Here is a 14,618-nt window from a genome sequence, read left to right as displayed (position 1 = left end):
TCTAATGTCCCACAATAAATACTGTCCAAACGTTAATACCCCATCCCTTAAATGGGGAAACTTAGGCAGGCGATAAAGAGAAAATATATTTACTTTAGCACTTATAGATCCTGTCAATTGAGACTTAATGTCTGTTAAGTGAGGGCTGTTATTTGAACAGTTATGGGATTAGTTAATAATATTATTTTGATAGATTTCAGGTGGTGGTCGCAGTGCATTCTCTAAATTCAGTAAATTTCCACCGTCAACCCTGTAATTGAATGGGATTGTTTTGAAATTTTAAAACGCTTGAAATATCACAAACAAATAGGCCTATGTTAATAAATAATATAAATACAAGCTAAAACCGTTGGGGTTCGATAATGAACCCCACAAAATTAACCGAGTATATTGGAAAATGCCATACGGCCGGGCGGTGTCACAAGTTGCCGGCTCTATCATGCCACTCGCCGCCTGATAGGTTTCTACCTCTTACAAATGTTATTCGGGTCAAATTTATTGTCAGAACACGGAGATAAAATAGCATTGAAATAGAACGGACGTTTATGAACATTGATAAATAGATGTATCGAGCATGTACGTTTATGAGCATTAAGACATAGATGTAACAAATTGTTATACGCTTATGAACATTAATAAATAGATGTGTAGAGGATGTTACGCTTATGAACATGATTTTCAACATTGTTAACAATATTGCTAGTATGTCAACAAATGAAAGTTCTGTAATTTGTTGAAATTCTTCAATACTAAATTATTTTGAATGTCATCAAATTGTAAATCTCGAGTCACATTTTCAATGTATTAACAACTAGCTATGTGGCTATGTATAGCAAAGACGTTAACTTCATGTACAAAACATTAACGCTCTTATTTTGTAAACATTGTATACCATAGCTACAACAATAAATGTTCTGTAATTATTGTTCATTATCCTTCATTTCTAAAGCTACTTATTATGCTAACAATGAACGTTCATTGACTGTTAGGCTAAGTAAACGTTACAGGATAATAGGGCCTATGTATTCTAATTCTGCCTCAAGGTTCCTGCTTAAATTGTGTTCAAGAATCAACTAAGATTTATTTGGCCCACCTTTTGCCAGTAAATAGGCTGTCATGAGTTATCCAGTGTATTTTTATTATACTTTATTATTATCTTATCACTTGGTACACAATAGCTCACCAATCTGAAAGCCTGTTTTAATCACAATGGTCAGAATTAAATAGCCAAAATGATTAGACAAATAGGCTACACTGTCCATACACTGAGTACAGTCTCATTGCAAGATCATAGGCTAAGTACCGTAGTCCTTGTCATTTGAGGTACGTAAACATACTCATTATGATCGATGCGAATTATAGAAACAGTTCAAACAATAAAATAACTACACCTTTATCTTGACACTTCCTCATTTGTTCGCCCTGTTCCTTTTTAAAGGAATTTTTATCTAGACTTGTACAACAAGTTCATAGGCTTTTCTGTAGTAATCAAAGAATTAGAGAAGGAGAACCGGGACTCCCTATATTGCCACACACAATCGCGCCGTCAGCTATGGGGAGAAAATTGGGGGTATTTGGGTCCTCGCCGACTGTGCGCGGAGACGAACGAAAACCATTCTCCATCTCATCTGAAGCCTCTTGGTACTCGCTTGCAGGTCTCATCAAGTGCGTCTGACAAATGCGCCCATCATCCATGCCACCCTTGCATGACAACGAAAATGCCTCAAGCGCATTCCGAGGGAAACCGAATACCCCCAATTTTTGCTCTATGCTTGTATCAAGATGGCTGTCGAGTTCCGGTTCTCCTTCTCTAATTCTGTGGTAGTAATAGTAATAAATTGATCCATTTTTCCAACACTTTAAAAATGTTTATTGAATTGAAACTTCAGAGCATCTCAACTTAACCATGCTTACCTCAAGCTCATTTTGATCAAGAGGAAATAAAACATATTCCGCATCGGAATTTTACATCTTTGCAAGCTTTGAGACATACTAGTATTATTTTATTTTTGGCCTTGGAATATAGCCTTACATAAAATAGTCAAATACTATGTTGCTATTAGAAATAACAATTTGGCTATTCCACTTAAAATCCACTAACCCCCTGTGGAAGATTACTTTGCCACTTCAATTCCAGTGGCATCAATCCAACTATCAGTATACCTTTGTTAGTTTTATTTAAAATCAGTTTAAAACTGATAAAATTAAAAAAGTCCAGTTAGATTTCACATAATTGAATACCTAAGTGGAAAAAGGGCCCAACTCCACCATTTTACAAAAATAAGTTTAATAGAGCCAGCAGTTTATTTTTAGCAGACAGTTCTTCATTGTGTGTGAAAGAAGGGCTCAAAATCTCTAAAATAAAAAAAAATCTTCTAAGTACACTTAATCATTCTTCCACAAATATTGGGTATGTTATGGAACAAAGTACCACCTCCACCTCATATTAACCAATCATTTCACATGTATGTAATAATGTTCATGTATTAAAGGTCCCCTGAAGATGAAAATATTCTGTCTCTAAAACTTTTCAGTACATTATTTGAAGAAGGGCCCAACTCCGGCTTGCATTAAGACTTGTACCCTTGTCATGAAACATCATAATCATTTCACATTTATATGTAATAATGTATGTCCTTGTAGATGAACACTTTTTCTGGCTTTCAAGCTTTTCCAAATATTAAGCTTTTTCTTAATCTCAAATACAGTTTTGATGGAGTTGGGCTCTTATTCCTCTTAGGTATTCAATTATTTGGCCTCAAAGTTGAACATTCTATTTGGAATATTCCAAAATCTTGCACACCTTTTCCACATTTTATGGATGAAAATGATTGGATCTAGAATTAATGCTTTTTAATTTGTAATTCCAAAATCTTTCTCAGTGGGAGTGTGAGTTACAAATGGATTAGCCCATACATCGCTTGGATTAACTCTGAACACCCCATTGTCACACTTTAGCACGCTTTGTAGCGATCGATTAGGTGTTTTGGGATTCGCTTTGTAGCGTCCATTAGGTACCTGTTTGCCTAATGAAACATGCGCAGCGCAGCACAGCACAGCACATTTAGGGTTAGGGTTTAGGGTTAGGGTTCATTGATCGTAGATTATATACATATTCATTGGTAATATATTAATAATAGTATATCGTGTATATGCGCTTTATTCCGTAAACAATATGTATGATAAATAGACAGCTTTCTGGCAGGACAACTCGTAGCGTAGTGATAGAGCGTCTGACTGTGAATACAGAGGTTGCTGGTTCAAACCCCGGTCGCACCTAGGTAGAATTTTAAATCTAACATGTTTCGTTTCTTTTTATTAAGTAAGAGGAAATAGCCTAAGTACCAACGTAACACTAGTAAGCATTTCGTTAGGTGTGAACAGGCATGCTTCGTAGCGCTTGTTAGGTACCTAATCGCCTGTCGTGAAAGTGTGACGGGGTTGGACAAAAGGCTGCTCTGAAATAGCGTAACTGTTTCAATTATACATTCCAATGCATTTTAATAGCTCAAGACCATATATTGCACAAAAGCATAATTTTACCAGTCTAATGCAAGAATAAACAATAAAATCACTTTTTTTTTTACATCTTTAGGATTCAGGTTGAAATTCCAAATGGTACACTAATGTTATTCCATTGGAAATCTGCCATACCAAGATTTAAGGAACTTTTTTAAAGAGGGAGTATGTTTTTCATATGTAATTGGCTGAGGTTAGTTATTTCGAAGCCCATACTCCCCCTGTATATGGCTTTACCTCTATCTTCCAAAACTGGAGTGAGTATTTCAAATGGAAGTTACCAAAGTTTCTACTATTTTATTGGAACCCTTTCTCCTGTGGAAAATTTTAGCTAAATCTTCCACAGGGGGAGTGTGGATTTCAAATGGAATGGCCAAATTACATTTCACTCAGATGCAATAAAAGATAAGCAACATTATTATATGGTTTAAATATACTTCAGATATTATTAAAGGTGGGTTTCACATTCATTTTACATTGATGCCTACCATTAAAACAATCCATTTCCAAATTTTGCGATGTATTAATCTAGCAGTTTGATATGACCAGCTAAAATGCGTATCAAAATGCTCCATAGGATAGTATACAAATACAACATATTTTGAATGCTTCCCCAAAGAGGCATTTGATGAAACATGTTGTATTTGTTTTACTATACCCCCGGGGGGGTCACTCCCTTTGTGGCCTGTACACCATCCGCGATAATGAAAACGCGTAAAAAGGGTCGTTTTTCGTGGGTATGCACAATACGCGCGTATCGCGTTTAGGGTGTCAAAAACATGACAAATTGGAAAAAAGGGTAGCAAAATTGCAATTGCTATACGCGGAAATGAAATTTAGGGTATGAAATTTGATGTTAGGAATGAAATCCCTGTTTAGGGTGTCGTTTTAGCCAAGGGTTAAATCCTCGTTTAGGGTGCTTTTCAAAAGTTGATTATCGCGGATGGTGTACAGGCCACAATGGGAGTGACCCCCCCGGGACTATACCTCATAAAAATGTAAACAAAGTCAAAACAGACCGGTACCAGTCAGCATCCCGGTTAGCATTGTAAATACGCTTAATATAACATTTTTTTCATAAAACATCAAATTCGGCTTATTATTCATCGGTAATCCGGCAAAATAACTGCAACAGACGTCATTTTCACTCATCTGCACAAATATCGTTGTGTAGCATAATGCAACATCTGAAGGAACGGTGAAGCCCGGGCTGAGACACCGTGTTGTAGTAGGGGTGTGGAAGTTTTGACCAATTCCCCGCATGTGCACAGGTGCAGGGAAGTAGTCAAAATAATGTACTCAGATGCTGGCGTTATTAACCAGTAAGATATCTGGATTAATTAATAAATATTTATGAGGTATACATGCTTCCCGTGAGGTTACCACTTTTTGCCAAGAACCATCTAAACTAAATTTCTTTTCTGTGAAAAACCAACCCATGGCTAGCGACTTGTGAAAAACAGACCCATTGGGGTGGCATGTCCAAATATTCATACAACATTGGCAAAACAGCATCAATGAGTTACTTCCACACTGCTTGTGTCAAATCCTAAGATTGAGCTCTTCCAGTTGAATTCCATACACCCCTAAAATATTCCACACATGGAGCGTGAATTTAAAATGGTCAACTCCATTTGAAAACTGTGTCGGAGATTAAGGTATGTCTTCCATAAGGGTATTTGGATTTCAACTGGAATAGCCTAATATTTCAAATCCTATACATTTTTCACCCTGGTGTGGCAGCGACGTCAAAGCGTGCATCGATGCGGTGTCTGTAAACCTGTGTGCGTGCACTCCAGTGCTTTGAGCGAACACCAGTGATTTGTAGCTGCGCCCAATGAAATGCACACTGACATCACTGCCACATCAGGGTGGAAAATGGTACAGCAGTCCTACTCCATAATGTCACATATAGAAAGGTGGGTGGCCGTATTGTAACACATGGTGTTTTGTACCTCACACCGATCACCCAAACATTCTTATTCCAAGTTTTTTTGATCAAAAGTTGCATGGAAAATTTTGAAAAGTTGCCCAATTGGGCTACCAAATCACAGGTTTGGCAACACTGCCAGCATCCTTGTCTCATAGACCTAGCTAGCTTTCCAAAGTTAAATGTAGATTTTGGACATTCATTGTACAATGTATATTCTTTTGCTTGCTTTAAAAACATGCTGCAGCTAATTTCCAAACTTCATGTGTTGTTGACCATACATGCTTGTAGTTTGCAGGGATTTAGCCAGGATTAATGAACTGCCCGTCCACCCATCCCCGGGCCGTCCACAAACCCGACGACCAATCTGACATGCATGGAATAATGTATCTCCGGTAGTTAGAGCAGAGTTGGAGAATATTTCAATAGGCCAATTCAAATCAAAAGTTTACCAAGCTCCTGTTTGAAAAGTTTATCCTTGAGTATATTGTAATTTTCATTCAATTTCATTATTATCACATAACTTTTTTGTTTTATTTCTAGTAACTTGATACCTTGTGTACATCTTGTGTAAATTTTAATTATGTCTGTATATATTATAATGTACTTTGTATGAGGGCCTGCTTGGAAAGCAGTGCTTGTCACTGAAGCTGTTTTACCCTCAATAAAGAAAGATTTCTATCTATCATGGGATTTAAGCTGCCAGTGAGTATGCCAGCACAAGACGAATTACGACCATTCATATTTCGCAATATCAAATTACCGACTGTTGTTCTATGCTCCACCTGCAATAATGCATCTGAAATTGCCTTGATGTTAAGAAATTTATCGGATGGATTATGGATGGCCTGGGTATTTTTGGGCTGTCCATGTTTGTAATTGTTGGTACAAAAGACGGGCGGACGGGTCACTGGCTAAGCCCTTGGTAGTATGTTCTTGGCTTGTCAACACAGTCCACACATGATTACTGCAGATAGCATTACAAAGTTCAAGTGTTTTAGATCTGTAATATTATCTTTACTTGTCTATAACATGCTGCATCTAGCATTCCAGAGTTCATGTGTTTTCAGCCATCCGTAGTATATTTTTAGCTTGCAGTACCAATGGCATGTCGATCATGCTCCCACGAAATGACATGGCTCCCTGGAAAACGACAAATGGAAAGAAAACTTAATAGGAACAATTGAGGGGTTTTAGTGCAAGAAGGTGACATCTGCAATTACTGTTTTGTATGTGTATAATACAAGCTCTTGTGTACAATATAGAATGGAGAAAATGTGAAATGTCTACATGTACAGGCAGCTATTGCAGATAGGCCTTGCATTAATTAAAGCCTTGAACTGCATATCTACAGATTTGTTTGAAATTATTTGTTTCACCCACCGCAAAGTGAGTCACACCACACCCTCACTCTTAGATTTTGTTGGTGAATAGTAAGTGTTAAAAAAGAACAATTGTTTTTAAAAGAAAACTTTGCCCATCTTTTGAATACAATTTTAGTAATGCATTGGGTCCAGCATTGGAATATGTCTCGTCCAATAGTTCAAAACCCATAGCTATACTGATAATATGGGCTCATTTGATCTAATTTTATATCACAATTGATCTACAGTAGCCATTCAAAAAATTGATACCAATAAGCAACTTTTTGCCACACATACGTGTGATACAGATTGTACAAGTTGACACAATAGCAGTTGGAAACCTGACAGTATCTCTTGTACTACAGATAACATAATTGAATACCTAAGAGGAAGAAGGGCCCAACTCTATCGAAACTATTGTTGAGATATTAAGAGAAAACTTTAAAATATTTAAAAAAACTTTACAGCCAAAATATTTTCATCTTCAGGGGACCTTTGATACAGAGGCAGATCTAGAGGGGACGTGCCCCCTAATTTTTGCAGAGCGGCGCCGAGCGTGGCTGCTGTAATACATGAACATACATTATTGAAAATTATTATACATTTGTACTTACATACATATGTGAAATGATATATGATGTTTCCACGGTGCAGATTTTAATATACTCAATATAATGGAGAAGAAAGGCCATGGAGTTGTGCCTTTCTTCCATGGAAACCATGATTATGTATACTTTGAAGACTATTTAAGAGAGTGGATTTGAGCCCTTCTTTCACACACAAGGAAGAACTGTCTGCTAGCAATAAAATGCTGGGTCTAACTCATTTTTGTGGAGTTGGGCCCTCCTTCCACTTAGGTATTCAATGATGCACATGTTGTACATCAGGTCACCTACTTTTAATTAAGTAACTAATTACTCACCTTTCCATCTTCATGGTGTTCATGAAATGCGTCGATGAGTTCCCTAGCCCATTCTATCTTCTCTTGTGATGGTGTAAATGATTTCTGTACAACTGGTATCTGATTTGGGTGGATGACCTGCTTTCCTGTAAAGCCCATGTGAGCGCCCTCTAGTGCTTGCCTCTCCAGACATTGCAAATCTGATGTACAAAGAGGGAAATGATAAATTTTGATTAAAAGCTGCAACAGAATACGCCATAAATTGCAATTTTGAGATGCTTGAACAGTATAGGTAGCACTTCTGTATGGGAGTGACTCCATTTATTTGTGGCCTTTATGTGATTCATACAATGTGGCCTACTATCACCAAAGGAGCATAAAGTTGACAAAATAATCTTAAGATATTTTCAAGATTTGAATTCCTTATTTTCTAAGTTTTAAAATCATACCAAACATCAATATTTCCTCCAGAAGTTCATTTCTTTTCTGTTGAATTTTATCATGTTTGAGGAGAGTCTAAGCCTGAGGTTTGAGCCGTCAGGTCATATATTCCTGTTTGGGTTTATATTTTGCTTAAGAAATACAGTTTATTTCTGCAGAGTAATACATTGATCTTGTAGGAAATGAGTTAAGGAAGCCACACTGGTCACATTTATATTTCCATATATTGCAGTTATTGATTTATGAGAAATATTAAATAGGTCAAAACAAAAGTTTTTGTATCCTCCCTCCAGTGAAAAGCATGCACATGAGGGAAAATAAGACCCATTACAAAAAGCCTGTTGTCACATATTGAACCCACTCATTTCCCTGTGAGTGTGGGCTTTATTTTTTTCTCAATATTTGAGCATAAACACTGCCTGGAGGAGTACTCAGTACAAATGACCATGCAAGAATGTGCCGCAAACATGGGTAGCATTTTCTGCCTTTTGCTATATCAATGACCCCTTTTTCTAAGCCAGTTTTGGTAATGGATGAGTCTTTTTCAAAATTTTCTCAGTTTTCCTTAAAAAGATAGCCCAATTTAGCCTCACTGTAAAAATTATGACTATTTGTTTTAAATTTGGCCAAAAATTTTGAATTTTGAATTTTGGTATATAGATGGGTCAACTTTCAAATTCTCAGCGGCACACCCCTATCCAAACCAAACATCAGAAAACACTGTGACCACTCCGACTCGCCTTAATGAACTGTATCTTCTAAAGTTCCATAGCAACTTCATGCTCATTTTGTGGGAGCAGATATTTACCTGTATAATTAATGTGTACAAGATCTATCGCTTGCAGACCATAAGCTTTTGCTACAGTAACTATCTTCTGTCTAGCATACAGTAACTCCATAGCGTCATCTGTCCTGTGAGCACCTGTAATGTATACACAAAAACAAACAGGGTATCAGTATGGTATCAGCCAATATCTGCAATAGCTAACCTATCAAAACTCGAGACCCTTGAGCTGCAATAGCTAACTAAGGACCATCAATATATCGATAATAATCACTAAATTGACTATCCAATAATATCAAAATTGCCATATCCCTATCTGAAGAAACTCAATCAATCCTAGTTGCCAATAATGAAAAAAGTGTTGTAAAATTGGGCATACGCAGTGTGTTCTCCACCATTATTACACCAGAACAGGCACATTTTGAAATGTCAAAACTTTGGAATCTATAACTGTTGCTTTACTTTACAGCAGTTGAAAATTCATATTGCATATTCTACTTTTTGAAGCTGTTAGTGACTTGAATTTTCAGATCACAAAAATTGGGAGGAAAATCGATATATCGACTTTTATCAATATTGAGAAGCATATTGATTTTTTTAAATCCTGACATCGACGGTCCTTACAGCTAGCTTATAGACAACTCAAGACCCCTGTGTCCTGGCTGCTGAGTTTATGTTCTTTCTTTGATATGCACCTGTATATGCCAGTAGTATGACCTGTGTGAATGTCCCATTATGCAGTGATGGTTCACAAAGGCCATATTACATACCACATAAACATTTATTAGGTAATCCAGACATCTTAATGTGCAGATGCGGCCTTAATATCCCAAACCCTTGATGTGAATTATACTGTTGGTGCCCAAATCCTGACATGGCATCACTGCAAAGACCTAATTACTTTCAAATTAATCAGTCTTGCACACACTTTTAAAGTAAAATGAAACTGAATGTCTGCTGATTTATCGCAACCCCAAATACACCCCCTAAGGAAAACATATATCTTCCACACAGGGCTACCTGAATGGGTGACTTCATTTGAAATCTACACCCCATGTAGCTCCATGTGTGGGAATTTAAGGTCATGTCTTCAAAAGGGGGTGCATGCAACAGGAATAGCGCAATCTCCATCCATGGTCTCCACCTCAAATATTTACCAATATCAGCACAGAAGTCATCAGATCCAAATATCACTCCTTCTAGTGCAAAGGGTGTGTTATGGCTCTGCCAGAGTCCCTCCTCACACAGTGCTGGTAGATGCAGTAATCCCAGCGCACTCTCTACACAGATCAGTAGACGCATTTTGTGGTGTAATTCCCTGCCATCTAATGCCTGCTCCACCTTGTCTCCAAACTGGGGGAAAGGTAAAAGAAACATTTAATTTTTAGTTTGAACACAAGTCTCCGCATACATAATTCATGCCTTGTGCAAAATTCACTGACTATCCAAAATTTGAACCTGTGTCCTTTGATCATTGGACTGATGCTCTGCGAACTAAACTATGAGTCGGATGAGGAAGAGCAGTAATAAGCCTTCAGCTTGACAACTGTTAATATTTATTTATTTTTATTGTAATCTGTATGTAGGATGTCAAAGGGCTGTTGTTTGTAGTGCCTAGTATACATAAGCTATGACCCCGGGGGAGGCACTCCCTATCTGAAATGGCAGGGATGTGCCTCGGTCATGTTAAAAGTAGGGGGCATTCAGGTCAAATGTACAATTACAAAAATATGGGGTCATTCAGTACACAACCTTAAAAAAATGGGGTCATTCGGTATGAAACTTTGAAAAAAGGATGGTCATTGGGGTAACAAATTGTAAAATGGGAGTCATTGGGTACAGGATTGCCAAAAGAGTATCACTAAGTACACAAAAATAAGTGCCAAACTGCGAAAAAACAACTTGGCCACCTTGGAAATTTGAGAAATCTCATTATTTCTAGAGGAGAACACAAATACCACCTAAATTTGGGAATTAAAAAGGGAGTCATTGGGTAGCAGGAAATAGAACAAAGGGGGTCATTGAGTACATGAATTTTTTTAAAGGGGGTCATTGGGTAATAGGTAGGACCATAACACAAAAAAAGGGGGTCATTGGGTACAAACTCATAGTTTGCCGGTTTGAAAAAGGGGGTCTATCCCGAGGCACATGATGCATATATGTTATGGAAGTGCCCCCCGGGGCTATGACTCTGATTCACAATACATTGTTAAGTCTAATTGCAAGTTAGAAAAAGTTCTGCATTCATCGCAGAACACACATCCAATGCCTTTGCGCTCCAAAACAATCATAAATGTGTTGTAGCCAGTGGACACTAGACTGAATGGGAGAATATCAAGTGTTTGGAAAGTGAACTTAAAAATTTCTGAGACAAGAGAATGAAACTATATCACATCAAGAAGATGACCCTAAATCTGAATGGGCGTATTTTACTGGTTGCAGTATCAAATTGTGTGCGCAAAGTTGATGTCACTACCGAACTTGAGTGAACCAAAATATAGAGACAATGTACATTGACCTATGATGGGAAGTAGACATATACATACACCCACACACACCCTTAATTGTAAGTACCATGTTTCAACAGAGGACAATTATTGGCCAACCAGGGACAAAAGCACACAGTTCCAAGTTGTTTACTTCCTAAACAGACTTTTTGCCAATTTTTTCCATGCAGTTCAAGGGTTTTTTTTTGCATCGTCTGGGACTTCTAATACCCCTAATATAGAGGTCCCTGGTTATAAAAAGTCAATTTTTGGCATATTTAGAATGGGGATGGTGGATATACTGCAAAAGTTTGACAGCTGTAAGGTGAAAAAACAAACAGACACAACTCATGTTGCAACAAGGTCTCTCCTCAAGTTCGGAAGACCTAAAAACGTGTATACTCAGAATATCAAGGGCTGTGAGGCAGAAAGCCTTAACTCACAAAGGATTCCTTTGTGAGTTAAGGCTTTCTGGTTCTCAACCCTTGATATCAATTGTTAAGTCTTACCCATTGAATATGACCCACTGAATCCACCTTGGGTAGTATCATTGTGTCCGGCAGTCGGTCAGCTTTAAGGATGGTCTTGATATCATCTTCAGCCAAACCGCTGGACACCGAGTTGACCCTTACCGTCATATCCCTCACGTGCGGTGTGTGTAATGTGTCCAGCATCTGACTGATGTTTTGTCGTGCTGCATCCTGTAAAAGTCAATGTGTGACCTGAAGATTAGAGTTTAGGTGACAGGCAGGATCACTTAAAGCAGGAAATTTATGACATTGTTTTGTATTGTATCTTTAAAAGTAATGATGAAGTACATAAAAGTATACATTTTCAGAAAGGAAATGATGCAAGGAATCCCACTAGCATGGCAGATTTCTGCAAAAATAAGCAGTTTTTGAGAAAAGTGCCAAATTTGGTTAATTTCCTGGGTATTACTCACAGGCTTATTATGTCTGCAATAATAGTCCATCATTTATCTCTCGGCCATTTGATGACTTATTGAAAACCAAATTTTTATCATACATCCTCCATGCAGCAGTTCAGACAAAAGCTTGAATTATTGGGGCAGGGGTTATCTTTTGAATCCTTCAAATCATGACCACTGATCAGTCAAGGACACTTGCATGAATTGAAAGACTTCTTACATGTATCGTGTCAATATAATGTCATCATAGGTCATACACAAATTTTGTGTACTTCTGCTACACCCTATATGGCTCTAAAAGTCTATGTCTGGGTGTGTACCATATACTGACACAAGTATAGTCCCACCTTTGAGTAAAGCTTTTTCCCAGTTTTGGAAAGAGACCTATAGTGTTGTGAATATATATACAAAGTGACAATTTGTACTCATGTCATACGCTATTAATGATTTCAAAATGCATTGAATTTGTATCAATTAATAGAGTATGACATAAACACAAATTAGGCCTATCACTCTGCATATTAAAAACACAGGCCTACTATTTGTTTTTGTAAGTCAGCCATGAATGATCCTAGCATTCAGCTCTAGGTCCAGGGTCACTTCAAAACCGAAAAAATAAATATCCTTTTCTTTTTTTTTTTATTCGAGTATAGTCCCACCCCCAATTTTGGAAAATCACCCAAAATGGGGTGGGACTATACTCAAGTCAGTACGGTAATTAAAATATCTTCAACTATACATTCTAGTTCAACTATTCCCCATACAAATAACTCTCTCCCCCTCCAGCCCCTAAAAATATACTGACCTTTTGGTTTGCAGCAACCCCATCTTCACAATCCATTACAGCACAGTCTACATGTAAAGATGACAGCTTCGCTAATTTACGCAGATCACTTCCGGGGACGTATATCATGGCTCTTCTGGGTAGACTTCCTTCGTCCTCACTATCTGTGTCTAGGATCTTGATGCACATACGACGAACACTTGCATACTGCTGGCCTGTTTTCTTGGGCAGAAGCTGATGAGCCGACGAGCATCTGCTGCATGCAGCCTGAAGAACCTGTCTTGTAAGCTTAAACATGTCTAGTCGAAATTACAAGTTTTGTTTTACCTAGAAGAAAAAAAGAGAAATTCATTAAGGTGTTCAGGTCTCCAACTTTATGCACTTTTTTAGTGCCTAGAAGTTGAGTGGTTAAAGTGAAGCGCGGAATTTGCAACATATTTAATGTAAGCAACTGCATTTAATCATATTGTTTGACATCTCAGGAATTGAACCCTGGCCTCTTGTAATTTGATTTTATGGCTAGCGACCAAGTTCATCAACTCATTGGTGTTATTGAACTTTTCATGCAAAAGAGCAGAGAAGTACTTAGAGAACTACAGGACAAAACATGAAGTAATGGCCTTCATATCAAACAGCTGGTATTTGCACCCAGGTATCACAATTTTCTGGGTATTACTTCCCAGCCATTAAACCCTACAAATACTTGATGGACATAAACACACTTTAGGTGACAATTTGACTTGTTTGTGTAATTTTTCTGATCAGGCTATAAAAATTTATTCCAAGTTTCCCATCTCCAGCCTGCATCACTTATTCATTTTGGCCAAAACTCATTATTTCCTTAAAAGGTTTAGATGAAAATAATCCAAAATTTAACTTTCAAAAATTATGTCAGACATGCCCTGCTGATGATTTCAGCCATTTTTATTTAGTTTTAGGGGTACCGTAAAGGATCATACATGTAGTCAATAATGAAATTTTAAGGTTTCCCTCATGTTTCTGGTGATTTATTCAAAAATTGCACATTTATTTTTCATTTTTATTGAAACAAACTAAAAAATCGGGGTGTGTTCAGCTCCAGTGAATTCCCGTTTTTCGTGAATCAATGCTACCATTTACTATGCACAATGTACCCTAGCTGGGGCCTGTGCAGAATGGGCATCCCGCTAGTCTTGCTTGCAGTGCCTAATACTTACTATGGATGATAAGCATGAAGGTCATGAAGGTGAGAAGGTACGTAAGCTTACAATTTTTTTTGTCATGAATCGAAATTTAATATGAACTTACAATTATTATTTCAATTTAACATCCTACCATGGCATTACGCAGAAACCCGCTTACTTTCCAGGCCCTTCTCGTCTGGTCCAACTCTGTATCCAGAATTTGAAGAAAAAGAAGACTGGAAAACGTCACACGGGCTGTTCGATGGGCGCTGACATTAAATGCGTTTCCTTTTTTCAGAAGTGGCACCAGTGTTGCAA

General features: G+C 37.6%; 1 protein-coding gene across 2 annotated transcripts; it reads right to left on the bottom strand.

Moving 5' to 3' along the window:
- Positions 1–4,499: 4,499 nt before the first annotated feature.
- On the bottom strand, positions 4,500–14,597 carry LOC140140899 (citramalyl-CoA lyase, mitochondrial-like). 2 transcript variants are annotated; one of them, XM_072162651.1, is made up of 7 exons: positions 14,452–14,597; positions 13,159–13,464; positions 11,935–12,126; positions 10,097–10,292; positions 8,964–9,077; positions 7,736–7,914; positions 4,500–6,592 (listed from the first exon to the last, which is right to left on the bottom strand). In XM_072162651.1, the coding sequence occupies exons 2-7, from the start codon at positions 13,432–13,434 to the stop codon at positions 6,506–6,508; spliced, it is 1,044 nt and encodes a 347-aa protein (XP_072018752.1). In that variant the 5' UTR covers positions 13,435–13,464; positions 14,452–14,597; the 3' UTR covers positions 4,500–6,505. The 2 variants fall into 2 exon arrangements, with proteins under 2 accessions (XP_072018752.1, XP_072018751.1); XM_072162650.1 differs by having other exon boundaries at positions 14,425–14,591.
- Between the last annotated feature and the right edge of the window lie 21 nt (positions 14,598–14,618).

Source organism: Amphiura filiformis, chromosome 19 (genome assembly GCF_039555335.1).
Source record: "Amphiura filiformis chromosome 19, Afil_fr2py, whole genome shotgun sequence".
In the NCBI taxonomy this organism is placed as follows: Eukaryota; Metazoa; Echinodermata; class Ophiuroidea; order Amphilepidida; family Amphiuridae; genus Amphiura; species Amphiura filiformis.
The sequence above is the reverse complement of the archived record's forward strand: the minus strand, read 5'-3'. Positions and strand labels throughout refer to the sequence as shown.